At 44.6% G+C, this 14,853-nt stretch overlaps 1 protein-coding gene across 3 annotated transcripts in view; it reads right to left on the bottom strand.

Moving 5' to 3' along the window:
- ATP7B (ATPase copper transporting beta) overlaps nucleotides 1–14,853 on the bottom strand; it is a 70,246-nt gene that overhangs the window by 28,399 nt on the left and 26,994 nt on the right. For all 3 annotated transcript variants that reach the window (XM_012782656.3, XM_012782655.3, XM_012782654.3), the window contains 5 exons: nucleotides 9,980–11,216; nucleotides 5,693–5,950; nucleotides 3,959–4,122; nucleotides 862–1,023; nucleotides 239–315 (listed from right to left, as the gene is read on the bottom strand). In XM_012782656.3, the coding sequence (XP_012638110.2) occupies nucleotides 239–315; nucleotides 862–1,023; nucleotides 3,959–4,122; nucleotides 5,693–5,950; nucleotides 9,980–11,216 (1,898 nt within the window). The remainder of the gene's footprint in view (nucleotides 1–238; nucleotides 316–861; nucleotides 1,024–3,958; nucleotides 4,123–5,692; nucleotides 5,951–9,979; nucleotides 11,217–14,853) is intronic.

Below are 14,853 nucleotides of genomic sequence, written 5' to 3'. Positions count from 1 at the left end.
ACATGTGACCAGTGGCTTCCACACTGCGCAGTGCAGACAGCACTGCCACAGTATCGGAAACTCCTTTTGGACTGGGCTATTTTAAAGGGTTAACATTCCAAGGGTAAGGGCCACAAACGCAGGTGGAAGGCACCATGGGAAGCCAGGGGACACCAACAAGCATGAGCCACAGAGTGGGGCCCAGGGTCAGTAAGACACTTAGACAAGAGCTACAATTTATCTTTTGTGTTCCACTTACTGCTTTATTTCCATCTTGTGGTCCAAGTGATGAGCGCTGGGGTTTCTCTGCGCCACAGAAGCATGAAAGCCAATTTCCTTGTTATTAAAAGAGAGGGTGGGGATAAAGGAGGAGGGTATACCTGGTTAAAGCATGCACTGGCAGAGAGCACTTTACAGCTTTGGAAATTAGAAAGAATATAAAAGTGCCTCAGACGGCTTTAGCGGGTTTTCCTCTCACAACTTCTTTACCCAAATTGCCCTACGAACCCTGTTCAGAAGTTCAGGACTCTGCTAAGCTCAGGGACTGAGCCATCCCTGAGAAGAGGGCATCACGAGGTAATTCTTATTCCTTCTGTCAGCAGGCAACATTGCTATTTCTCAAGGAATATCTGAAATTAAAACAATATTTTTTCCCTACTTTTTTCCTACCCATTCACTGATATCCCTCCACAGATTATTTGATATTTACTTATCTTCACAGTTTATTTTAAAATGATTGAGATTATTTCTGTGGGAAAACTGGAAAGATTTGAGGTATTTTTGTTTCTTCTTTTTGCCTAGCTCTATTTTCTCATTTTCCTTCAATGATTATATATCGCTGTTTTTAAAAAGGTGAGTATAATTTTTTAATGAATGACTTACCTCAATAATTTTGATAATATCCCGTGGACCGATAACTTCTGGATCGAATTTAACAAGGGCTTTGCTGGTGGCAAGGGCCACAGAGGCGTAGGTGATGCCATTTGTCCTCATGAGCTTGGACTCTATGTTGTGGACACAGGAGGCGCAGGTCATCCCCGTGACCTGCAACACAGGATGACAAGAATCCCACAGACCTCAGATCAAGATGAGCCTGTTATCAAAGGCACTTCAGGATAACAGGCAGCCACGTGCCTTTTCCCTTCTGCAGCGACAGTCCCGAGACTCTGGACCCTACCTCTAAACCCCGTGTGCGAGACTCTCAGCATGCCCCTAGTGGCTTCGGGGACATAAACAGTGGTTCTTCCCCGACTCGAGTATAGGAGATAGTCACAAAGAATACAACAACAGACCAGGGCATGACTTCTGGTTCTGATAATGCTGGGCTTTCATTAGCTACTCTCCACCCTGTCTCGGTTTTCTCATCAGCAATACTGGGATAATAACTGCCTCCAAAAGGTAAGGATGTGCACCTCTGCAAAACCCTCTGAACTCCCAAAATACTCTCTGTAATCCCGAGTGTCACTGGCATGTGGTCTGCAGCTGCTGTGGGTACCCTCCCTACCTGAGTGCCTGGCTGGCTCCATGGGTGGCAATGTCAATACCTTATCACCAACAGGAGAAAAAGACTTTGGAAGGGACTGATGGAGGAGATGGACTGGAGGCCCAAAGTGTAGACGTGGTGTTGACAGGTGAGGGTAAAGGTACTCCTAGAGGGAGAAGCTTGGAAAACACAAAAGGCAGTGACAGCATGAGGTGCTCAGGCAACCAATAGCCAAGACAATCAACAGCCAGGCTGACTGGCACAGGATGCGGGAGGGAGAGGAAGGAAGGCTGTAGCATTGGTTAGGTTCACAGCCTGAAGGCCCCTGAGCAGCCAGCTGAAAACTGTTGCCAAGCCAGCACTCGATGTGAAGTCACCAAGGGGCAATGAGCGCTGGAATGACGTGACTGGAGCTACCTTGTGAAACTTGCATCAGTGGTCCCACAATAAATACCAAAAGAGATGAGAGAATCCCATCTGGAACCAGGGAGGAAGGTGAGGGCAGCTCCTCTGTAATCAGAATGCATTAAACTTGGCATGAGACCAAGGAAAAGACTGGAAAGCAAGGACCATCACATAAACTTAAGGCGCTTACCTGCTACACTAACAGAATTTTCTATCAAGTCTCCAAATATTTCAATGGTGCCTCTACACTGTCCTTTTATTTTTATAATAATAATCAGTAGCATTTATTGTGCACTTGCAATGTGCCTGGTACTGTCCCAGCCACTGTGCTGCTCAAACCAACCCCACTAGCTAGGTCTCAAAACTGCAGTTTTAGGAACTTGTCCAAAGTCGCACAACCAGCAAGGGGCAAAGACCAGAGTCTGCTGCGAGCTGCCGCCGTCTGCAGCATGAAGTGAGCCTCCCCAGACCAAGCTGAGAAATGTCCCTGCAGCGACAGGGCCAGCAGAGCCTATGCCACTTCTGCCGTGTCACGCCGTGCATCCTGACGTGAGAAAGGGGGTCTGAGGGTGTCGTGCCAGTGCTGGGATATATTAGTATATCAGGCATGTCAAACAATTCACTATTCTGAGTATCAATAGTCAGCATTTTCTAGAATACTAAATATAGGAGTTCCCATAAAACGTCTGTGGACGTGTGATGACAAAATAACTATTGAGGCTGGGCGCGGTGGCTCACGCCTGTAATCCTAGCACTCTGGGAGGCTGAGGCGGGCGGATTGTTTGAGGTCAGGAGTTTGAAACCAGCCTGAGAAAGAGCGAGACCCCGTCTCTACTATAAATAGAAAGAAATTAATTGGCCAACTAATATATATAGAAAAAATTAGCCGGGCATGGTGGCGCATGCCTGTAGTCCCAGCTACTCGGGAGGCTGAGACAGGAGGATCGCTTGAGCCCAGGAGTTTGAGGTTGCTGTGAGCTAGGCTGACGCCATGGCACTCACTCTAGCCTGGGCAACAAAGTGAGACTCTGTTTCAAAAAAAAAATAAAAAATAAAAAAATAACTATTGATACATCAGAGTTTTAAAAAAAGAACACTGCAATAAAAAACTGTTGAGAAAAAGTTGCCACCTTTTCCAGTAACGCTCCTGCAGCATTTATTTCCCACGCAGTAGTCTACGCAGGCAGAGAAGTCCACACACATGGAGCCAGAGGTGTGCAGCAGGGACGCTGCGCCTCTCCCTGGCTGACCCGAGCTGCACCCTCCAGTCCCAGGGAGGGAGGCCCACCCAGAGCAAAGGACCTGCTCCACAGAGAAGGCCACTCGCCAGGAGCCCACATGCCACTCTGCCCTCGACACTTTCCCTCAAACATTTCCTTAGCACTGAGGGCAGTGATCAAATACACTAAGAGGGTAGAAGACTCTTTGACCCGGGTAAAGCAGTGTTATTTAATTCTCTGTGGGTTCTTCTACGACTCTGTGTTTACACAAAAAGAGATTTGTACAGAAGTGCTTACAAATACAGCATGCTCTAGGTACCAGACACACCTGTTGTTTTCAATGATTTGTTGACATGTGTGGCGGGTAACAACAGACAGATGGAAACAATACCTCCCCACCCATACTGGCAACCACCACCACTGTGTGCATTTGCGTCTGACTGAGGGTGCCTACAAACAAGCCCCCTCCAGCTTTGAATGGCACTTGCTACCACACAGCCTCACCTCTTCTGCTTCAAGGTACCTGCTGGTATGCCAGCTTCCCTTTAGGACTGAAAGACTGTGTTCATGTTTGGCCTCCCCCAAAGCACCCAGCACAGGACAGCCTACCACTTTTAACTCCTCCTGTACTCCTGCGAGTCACTACCACTTCCTCCTGACACCCTGGATGCACTCAGTGGGATCCCTCCCGGGACTGTTAACATGACTGACCTTCCTGCACAGAATGAACGAGTCGTTGTTGGCTTCAAAAGAAAACAAAACAAAAAGCCCAGCAACAACAACAAACAGGATACACCCAAGACGGGAAATTTACTAAGCACAAAGACGATCTGCTACCAGAAACTCATCTGCAAACAGCCATCGTACTTACGATCAGCTCGATGTCACCAACTGAGCCTGCGTAGTCCTCCATGACTGTTGCCTCAAAGCCCTGGTCTGTGACGAGCTGAGCTATCTGGAGCGGCTGGATGACTTCCGGATCGTACTTGACCTCTGCCTTTCCCGCCATCAAGGCAACCAACACGGAGACAACACCTGGAACCATCGGGTCACAGTTGTAACACGCTGGCCAAGGCCTCTGGGGGCAACATGATCTAACAAAGAAAAACATCTCCCCAGAAGCCTCGCGAACAGTGGTTCCCAAACGTGGGATAAGCGAACATAAGGATTGCTTGGGGACCTTTTAACAGTCGTGATGCCTGGTCCTTATCCCAGGCCAATCAAATCAGCATCTCTCAGTGTAGGTGCCAGGCATCATTTTTTTTTTTAAAAAAAAAAAAGCTTCCCAGGTGATCCTAATGTACGGGCAATTTGGAGAACCACTATTCTAGAACAATACTTCTCAAACTGTAATGGGCATATGAATCGCCCAAGGAATCTCTATTTGTTAAAATAGAGATTCTGATTCAGTTGGTCTAGGATGAGGTCTGAGATTCTGCTTGTCTACCCAGTCCTAGGCGATGCCCATGCTCTGGCCTGTGGGCCACGCTCTGACTTGGGCTTTAGAACACAGCCATCAACTACTGCTACAGAAAAGACATAGTTTTTTCCTCCAGATACTTTCATGCAAGGAAAAAAATTAAGAATTTTCAAAAGTGGTTTTTCTTACACTTTTTCAGTTTCTAATAGCTATCAGGAGTAAAAAAGAAATTTCGGACTATCTTGCTAACATTATTAGTTAGCAAGTTAACTATTAGTTTAGGGGGGGATGGAGGGTGGGGAGAAATCTCATTAAAATAAATGAAAGGAATGATGTGCTAGAAAGCATGCCATAAGGGACAACAACGCCACAAGGGACAAAAATGAGTGATCCAAGTAAGCAACAGAAACACAGGCACCAGGGAGCTACAGGTTAGTTTTATGAGCAGCCAGACCACCAATGAGGAAGAAACTCCCATTAACACCTCAATTTGAGAACAGTCATTCCAGAGCTCCAGGAAGCTATAAAGCATAGTGAACAAGAGGCTGGAAAAACGTGTCATCCAAATTCAGGGTTGATTCTAAACGCCAGGGAGACCCAGCACAAAGATACACAGAGCCACTGGGATGAGGAATGAAAGTGACTCTGGTGGCAAGGGACAGTCAGTTAAGGTATTTTCCAAACAAAACAATGACGCAGGATTTTTCGTGTACTTTCAGGTTTTAAAGTATTGAGAATGTAGTTTGGAGGACAAAACTTTGGCATTTCCACAACATTCTATGGTTTACAGGGACAATGGGACAGAATATTTGAAATTGGAACTTCTGCACAAAATGCAGGCTATTTATTGATTTATATATAGTAAGGGGTTGATGGGAGGGGGGAAATATAGAATAATATCAAGGCATGCCAATTGAGAAGTCTATTGGTAGACTGTACCATGACCTTTAAACTGGATTTTCCATGGCTAACTTACTCTGAGATGTATTTTATCTCAAACTAAATACTTCCTAAAGAAAAGCATGTCAATTGTACAAGGACATCAGACAAACATTTAATACTATCATAGGATGAACTTGCTACAGTTATCAGGGCTACTGATAAATAGTCAATGGAGATTCTGAAGGCAGAACACAAGGTCTATAGATGGCATTCCCAAGTTCGACATGGGTGTTCATCTCCTACCAGCTTCTTTCTGCAGATTCCTTTCAATGTTAGACACACAGGACGCACAGGTCATGCCTTTGATCTGTAAAAAACACTTCTGTGGTGCCACTGTTCTGGTGGGTCGAAGGGACTTTGGTGAGCGGCTGGGGTCGTGGTTTTGAGGGGCCCCTCCAGCATGGGGAGCCACTTCCTGCACAGAGACAGGTGTGCCACCTGTGGTTTGCACCATGGAATTGCTAGCACTGGGGTTTCCAGCAGGGTTGGTGGAATGGTTTCCTAGGATAAAATGTCAGAAATAACTCAAATTAGAAGAACAAGTAATAATTTCTTTTTCAGAACAAGAGGTTCACACCTGTCAACACTCAGATTAAAGCTCTTGGAGGGGCCACACAGGGGTTGGTGTTTCCATCTCTGTCTCTCCCTCCCCACAACCAGAGACAGGCCCACAATCACAAATACACGAAAATAGGCCAATACTTCAAGAATGATGGTTGTGATTGGGCAAATGCTCTCATTAGATGGGGGATAACAATAAATAATAATAGTAATAGTAACTCAGCAGGCACTCTGCTAAGCGTGATCCCCTTTAATCATTAAAATAGCCCCATGTGGTAAATACTATTATCCCCATTTCATAGATGAAGAAAAGAGTTACAAGCAGTTAATGTGCCTCAGATCCCTCAGGCAGTAAGTAATGAACCCAGCCTCTAAACCAGGTCCTCCATCTCCAGGGTCTGTCGCTTTGACCACTTCCTCATCCTGGGAGGTTTGGCTCCCTCTCCATGAGAATCGCACCTTTATTGTCTGCCTTTTCCTCATTGTTTGTACAAGTTCTATACATAGTCTAGGTATGACTCTTTTGTCGGTTGTATGCATTGCAAATATCTCCTCCCAGTTTGTGGTTTGTGGTTTCCCTCCACTAATGGTACCTTTTGATAAAAGAAGTCCTTAATGTTAATGAAGCCCAAATTATCAATCTTTTTTTTTAACAGTTAGTACTTTTTGTACTCTCTTAATAGATGTGTCTACTCAACAGTGTGAAAAGATCCGTGACATTTTCTTCTAAAAGCTTTATTGTTTTAAGATTCCACATTAAAGTCTACAATATACTCCAATTATTTCCTGGGTGGAGTTTGAGGTAGTAAATCACGTGGCATCTGGGACCCGGCAGGCCCTCAGCACGTGCCAGGATGAGGGACTGGTGCCTCTGAAGTGACACCTATTTACAAGAGTGGGAGGAACATGTCATTCATGACAGTGACTTCCTCACACTACATTCATATTATCCATTCATCCATCCATTCAAAACAACACCACGGAAGCAAGTGAGCAAATGCGGAGCTGCCTTCTAGGTGAAAACCAGGTCTAAATGTATTTTCAGTGGAGTGAATTTCAATGCCTGTCACCTGCCTGTCTGCTCTAAGGCCCGTTTCCCTTCCTCCCTCCCTCTTGCTCCACTATCACAGAGTTGGGATTGGCGGGAGAGCAGGCTGGCCCAACAAACCATTCTTCCCAGGCCTCCTTGCCAATTGGTTTCTGATTACATTTGGCCCAGGGAAGGTTAACAAATGGAAAACCAGTAAGATAGAAAGGGGGAAAAAAAACTCAAACTGTTTCCGCATCTACTAGGATCCCAGCTCCTGCCTCTCCCTTCCTGGTTCCAGTGGTCCCAGGGCCCACCAGGTAACCTCAGTCCCGGGGCCCTTAGTAACTCCCCTTGGTCCCTCAGATCCTCCAGCCCTGGAGGAGGCGGCTTCCTGTTGCTGTTAATCTCTGGGGTTATCGACTTGGATTTTCAACTCTCTAACACCTTTGTAATTAGTTCCCTGTTTTAAATCCCTCCACTGAGCGACCAGTGACTCTGCCTGTCATAGCCCATGACTTCCTCTCTCATCTCCTTCATGAATACCTACTATGTGCTGGGTGTTAGTGGGTCCAGGGAGAAACAAATCACACTGGTTTGAAGATTGTCTTCAAGGGGCTCCTAATCAATTAAAGACTGATCAAATACTTAACCAGCATTTAAGTGGTCATAAAAGACAGTCATCAGCACACTAATGGTTTATTCTAAATCAAAGGTGCCAGGTAAAATACAGGGCATCCAGTTACATTTGAATTTCAGATAAAAAAAAACAAATGATTTTTTAGTATGCCATAAATACTCAATTCAATTATTCTGTAATATGTAGTTCAATGCTAACTTCTCTTTACCACCAATAACCTGACCGCACTGTTGAAAGACTTTAAACATCACACAAATACAGATGATGTTGACCTTATACTGTATTTCTTACCTTCTGAGTACAGGACTTACTATTCTATTATTTTCCTTATTGATTTTTTTTTTAAACTCCTTCCTGAAACTTGGTACAAAAGACAAAGCACAGAATGTGGCCAAGCCACTCCGCGATTACCCACTCCCTTCAGCAGTGTGTGTGCTGGGCATACAAGGGGGAGGCAGGAAAGAATCACAACAGAGTGAACTTTTCAAGGAAACAGACGTTATCTCAGTGGACACAGGAAACAGGATGTGGGAAACCAAAGTCCAGTTGGCCCTGAGCGCCTGAGCCTTGGGGGGCTTGTCCGTGATGCTGACAGCAGCTCTTTCCAGTGCTGGGCCACTGTAGCATCGCACTCAGCCAAAGGTGGATGAAGCTGGCCACGTCCAAGTCCAGGCTATAGAACCACATGGACATACGAGGCCTGCATCTGGGACCCAAACAGTTAAAACACACCACCCACAGAGCTGCCCCTCCCAACACCTGCCCTTCCGTCCTGTCTTCCCCTCTTTCTTAACCACCCCACCCATCTATGGCCTTCTCCAGAACTTCTGGCCTAAGCTACTGGTGGTCCCCAGCCACTCCCCACAGGCAGGCTGGGCTCCCACCTTCCTGGGGTCCTGAAGCAGCTGCCAAAGCTTCTATAGCCTCCCCCTAGTTCACCCTGAAAGACACAGTTCAGACCTTAGCCTCTGCACTTTGGCATGGTCACATTCAGGATGCCTGGGAGACTCCTTTCCTCTCTGCTCCCTTCTTCCCTCTGCTGTTTTCCCATCCCACACTCTCTCTCCCTGGGTCTCTGTCATCTCCCAGCGCCTCCACACTCAAACCTGCCTCTCTGGCCCACACTCTCCCTTGAAACTCAAGACCCTTCTATCCGGCTGTCCTCTAGCACCTCGGCTAGGGGCTCACCCAGTAACCCCCCTCTTCTCCCCACGGCCGCCCCATCAGTGGAGCCGACCTCCTCCTGTCTTTGAGATCCACATCCTGCTCTCCAGCCCCACTCTCTCCTCACCCAGCCTCCCACGTGGTCTCACTGCCTCAATCCGTGCTGTGCCTGACACCAGATTGCTCCTCTGAAACATAATCTCACCTGTGTTTCCTTGGATTAGACCCACTGGGTTTCCCTCGCCTCTCCCTCTTCTCCTACAGCCATCAAAGAGGCAAGGGAAGTCACCGTCACACCCTTCTCCTAATTCCCACTTCTAACAAAATGGTATCTGGGTGACAAAACTCAGATTCTGTTGTTTTTATTATTCTATTTTGTTTAGCAGAGCAATCTTTGGAGGTGGTAATAGTTCCTTTGGTAAGAGAAGGACCTGACGTTTCCAGAGTGCTCTATTTCAGAACACAGAGTTAGAATTCTCTCCCAAAAAGAAGCCCAAATCCAAGAAGTTCCTGATATTTGGGTGTGCTATGGTTTGAATGTATCCCCCAAATTTTATGTGTTGGAAACACAATCCCTAATGTGGCTGTATTGAAAAGTGGGCCTTTAAGAGGTGACTGGATCATTAGGGCCCTGCCCTGGTGAATGGATTAATTCACTCATGGGTTAATGGATTGTTGCGTTACCATGAGAGGGGAAATATGTAAGAGGAAGAGACCTGAGCAAACATGTTAGCACACTCAGCCCCCAGTCCCCACCATGGCACACTTCAGAGAGTCCCCACCAGCAAGAAAGCACTCATAAGATGCCACCCCTCAACCTTCGACTGCTCCATAACTGTAAGAAACAAATTCCTTTTCTTTATAAATTACCCAGTTTCTGGTATTCTGTTATAAGCAACAGAAACGACTAATACAAAGTCCCAACTACACGAGAGGCAAAATCTAAACACTGGGAAATTGTATTTCATCTACCCTGACAAATTTGACACGTGAGGAAAGGTGGCAGTTTATTCAGGTGTCGGTATGTAAGGCAGTGAGTGGGGCTCACCTATCCCACCGTGCAGAAACTATGTTTTAAGACACAAAGAGAAAAGGCGACAACTCCAGGACACACTTTGCACATAGATCAACTACATACCAGCAGGAATGATTGAAGCCTCAAATCCCATGTCTTCTATAGCAGCTCTGAGCTCTTCTGAGCTAATTACAGAGGGATCGTGAAGAACCGTCCCAGTCCCCTCAGCCAAAGAGACTGACATCTGCTGCACCCCTTCCCGTCGGGAGATCACGCCTTCGATGGACTGGACACAGGACGCACAGGTCATGCCAGCAATGGCGAGCACAGTGGTACTGCACGTGCCCTGCACCTGGTTTCTCTGCGGGGAGCCAGGGGAGTGACAACCGGAAGGCCCAGGATCTGTCTCGCTCCCTTCTGCTCCATCAGGAAGAGAAACTTTAAAGTTCCCAGGTGGAAGCGCCTCGATGGCCCTCTGCAAAGACACTGGGCTGGTAAGAGAAGGGTCATACTGTACTTGGGCAGTTCTGTTCTCCAAGGACACTTGAATATTTTGAACCCCTGGGAGTTGGCCTATGTTTCCTTCAATATTCAAGACGCAAGACTTACAGTGCATTCCATCTATTCTCAGTTGGAGGGTGACCACGTGGCTTCCTTGTTGGCCCGAGGTCTCAGAATTACTGAAATTCTGGTTAGCAAAAGCTAAAGGTCTCTTTGGGTTAGTGCTTTGTAACCGCCCAATATCAATTGGTCCCAGGCTTAAGGGAGTCGCTTTGCTCTTGATGGCAGCTTCAAATCCCATGTCATTTACATGGTCCCTGAGGTCTTCGGGTTGAATAAGATAAGGCTGATAAGTGACGATGGCCTCTTGGTTGCTGAGCGAGACTTTGACTCTCACTACTCCTTGCAGTTTCCGGATCTTGCCTTCGATGGAGCTGACACAGGACTGGCAGGTCATGCCCTGCACCCGGAGCTTGGCCACAGCCTCCTGGGGGGGCAAGGACCTTGAGGGCCAGGAAGCAGCCTTTCCTTCTGCAATGCTGGCTTCAAAGCCCATGTCCTCGATTTGATGGCAGACCTGTCGCAGGCTTATGACTGATGGCACGTAGTTCACAGTTGCACTGCCTTGTTCCAGGGAAACCTTAATGCTTACAACGCCTTTCAAACCGGAAATCATGTCCTCGATGGATTTTACACATGACTGGCAAGTCATACCCCAAATCCGGATCATGCTGGTGCTCACTGGAGGAGAAGGGCACAGGCCATCCAGACTACCTTCGAAGCCAACGTTGTCAAAGGCAAAACTCTGCTTCATTGCTGGTTCCCACTCAGGGGCAGGCAAAGAAAGTTTAGTCAAGATCTAAAAGGAAAAGATACAACATTTTTTATCCTTAAAACTAAATATTTTCTACAATATTCCAGTTTGCCTGGCACTGAGAAAATGAAAAACAAAGCCACTGGTATAAGAACATCCCAAGGGTATGAGAACATAAAATACAGAGAAAGAAAGTTAAGGACATCATTTATAAAATGAAAGGGCTCAAATGGGTTCCTTTTAGCTCTTGACACTCTGTGATTCTGAACCTAGAAGCCAACTGGCTGCCCTCCTTAAGGAAACGTCTTTCTCACCCAGCAGATGTGGAGGATTCTGAGGGAGAGAAGGAAAGTATGATGCAGCTTTATGCATGGAGCACAGCATGGCTGGCCTCCAGCAGAGGCAGAGAGCACTGTGGCCCAAGAAGAGAAGGCACAGGTGTCACGAGAGAGCTCCCCATCTCTGGCTGATACCTGAAACCACCCTGCAAAACTTGGTCTTTTCAGCTCAGACTGTGGGGGTCCTGCGGCAATGCAGGCCCCAGAACAGGCAACAGTACATTTCTGTATCTCTTTCTAGGGGTATTTGTCTGATCCTCTTAGCAGGGGTTAAATGTGATTAACATTCTTTGGGTGCAGTCTGCAAATGCAGATCTCCCAGGCCCCTAGGATCAGAACCTGCAGGTGGGCCACATGCCTGTGAAAACTCTGTAGGTACATACACTCCCTGGACAAGGCGAAATGAGCAGTGTGGCTGGGCCAAGAGGGGCAGGAGGGGAAATGCTGGAAGTACCGGAGTTTAGTTTAACAAGCAACTTCACAGCTCGGCCTCTGTCACTGCCCTCCTGGGTGTTCAGGAGAGCTACAGTCATTACCTAAAATTTTAGGTGCACTGCCAAATTAAACAGACCTATTTTCTTAATGCACCACAGTACAGGTGTTATTTCCTGATTTCTACACATGATGATGTAGCCTCAGCTACTCTATTAACAAGACAAAATCTTCCTTTCTCAGGCTTCTAGCCTTCTACTCTTGCAATTAGATGTAGTTTTTACACCAGTATTATTATGTGTGCTTCAGAAATTTGGGGACAGGCTCTTATATATGATACACAATAAAAAAATCATGTTTCTCTCTACTTGTACACGATCCTGGTTATCCTCAGATAAATCCCAATTACATGGATGGATCATCTCCATATCCCTGAACATAAAATGCAGGTCTTTCTAATTTTGGCTTGTGAGCAGCTTAACAAGATGAAGATTTAGATAACTTTTAAAATGCAGACTATGGCCGGGCGCGGTGGCTCACGCCTGTAATCCTAGCACTTTGGGAGGCCGAGGCGGGCGGATTGCTCAAGGTCAGGAGTTCAAAACCAGCCTGAGCGAGACCCCGTCTCTACCAAAAATAGAAAGAAATTAATTGACCAACTAAAAATATATATACAAAAAATTAGCCGGGCGTGGTGGCACATGCCTGTAGTCCCAGCTACTCGGGAGGCTGAGGCAGTAGGATCGCTGAGCCCAGGAGATTGAGGTTGCTGTGAGCCAGGCTGACGCCACGGCACTCACTCTAGCCTGGGCAATAAAGTGAGACTCTGTCTCAAAAAAAAAAAAAAAAAAAAAAATGCAGACTATAAATGTTGATTTGTATATCTACAAAGGGAACAGTAAGCTAGTCTGGGATTAATAATCATAATCGTTTTTTTTAAATAATCACTGTAGCATTTCCTAAGATAGCAGATAAAAACGGAATAATTAAGTAATTTGAGGGATAGCCATTCAAGTGTCTATTGAATTCAATAAACGCAGTCATTCATTGCCTTTGGTGGTGGTGACGCAGGTCATGCCTTCCACCTGGAACTTGACCACAGCCTGGGAAATGAATCATTAGGTGATTTTGTCACTGTGCAAACATCACAGAGTATACTTACACAAACCTACATAGTACAGCCTACTAACAGCCAGGCTGCATGGTACAACCTATTGCTCCTAGGCTACCCACCTATACAGCATACTGAATACTGCAGGCAAATGGAAACACAATGGTAAGTATTTGTGCATCTAAACATATAAAAGGTACAGTAAATATATGGCATAAAAGATAAAAAGTGGTGCATCTGTATAGGGTACTTACCATGAATGAAGCTTGCAAGACTAGAAGTTGCTGGGGTAAGTTAGTGAGTGAGTGAAGAGTGAATGTGATAGCTTAGGACATTACTGTATGCTACCTTATAAACTTTATAGACATGGTACACTTAGGCTACACTAAATTAATAAAGCAAATTTTCTCTCTTCAATAATAAATTAACCTTAGCTTACTGTAATTTTTTTATTTTATAAATTTTTAAAATTTTTAATACTTTACTCTTTTGTAATAACACTTAGCTTAAAACACAATCATATTGTACAGCTATACAAAAATATTTTTTCTTTATATCCTTAATCTATGTTTTTCTATTTTTACATTTTTTTAAACTTTTTAGATGTTTTTGTTAAAAATTAAGGCACATACACATTAGCCTAGGCCTATACAGGATCATCAATACCACTGTCTTCCACCCCCACATCTACTCCACTGGAAGATCTTCAGTGGCAATAACACCCATGGAGCTGTCATCTCCCGTAATAACAATGCCTTCTTCAGAAATTTACTTCCTGAACAACCTACCTGAAACTGTTCTAACAGTCAACTTTTTTCTCTTTATAAGTAGTATACTCTAAAATAATGGTTAATACATTAAATTTAATGTATTAGAATTTAATACATTAAATTTTTAAATAAATTCAAATAAAATAATAAATTATTATTGATTATTAATAAATTTAAATTTATTAAATTAAATACATAAATCAGTAACATAGTCATTTATTATCATTTTCAATTATATATCATTATCAATTATGTATCAAGTATCATTATCAATTATCTACCATATATAATTGTATGTGCTGGGCTTCTGTATAACTGGCAGCAAGGTAGGTTAGTTTAAACCAGCATCACCACAAAAACACAAGGAATGTTTTATGCTATCACATTACAAGGGCTACAATGACACTAGGCCACAGAAATTTTTCAGCCCCACAGAATCACATCAGACCACTGCTATGTGCTCCATCATTGACAGAAACATTATGAGGTACATGACTATACATGATAAGCATGACATGGCATAATAATATTAATAGACAACTGGCCAGCCATTTCAGAAACCTATTTGGAAAAATAAAAATTAGGAACTTACATGTTAAAAGACATTTCAGATAGATCAAAATGTAACAAATTGAATAATAAAAATACTAGAGGAAAACATAGGAGAATATCTATAATAAACTCAAAAGTGGGGAAAGCCTAAATATGACAAACAGAACAACACAAGAAAATCCAAAAGCTATAAGGAAAAAAAAATCACTCAAACCAAGTCAAAAGATAAGACACAGAGGGGAAGAAAGATTTGCTTCACATAGCTTACATTAAGAACTAATTTCCTTGGGACTGCAAACTAGTTCAACCTCTGTGGAAAGCAATATGGAGATACCTCAAAGCAATACAAGTAGATCTACCATTTGATCCAGCAATTCCACTACTGGACATCTACCCAAAAGATCCAATGACACTCTACAAAAAAGACACCTGCACGCGAATGTTTATAGTAGCACAATTCACAATTGCAAAGCTATGGA

Source organism: Microcebus murinus, chromosome 13 (genome assembly GCF_040939455.1).
Source record: "Microcebus murinus isolate Inina chromosome 13, M.murinus_Inina_mat1.0, whole genome shotgun sequence".
NCBI lineage: Eukaryota > Metazoa > Chordata > Mammalia > Primates > Cheirogaleidae > Microcebus > Microcebus murinus.
Note: the sequence above shows the minus strand (reverse complement) of the source record. Positions and strands in the feature narration are given on the sequence as shown.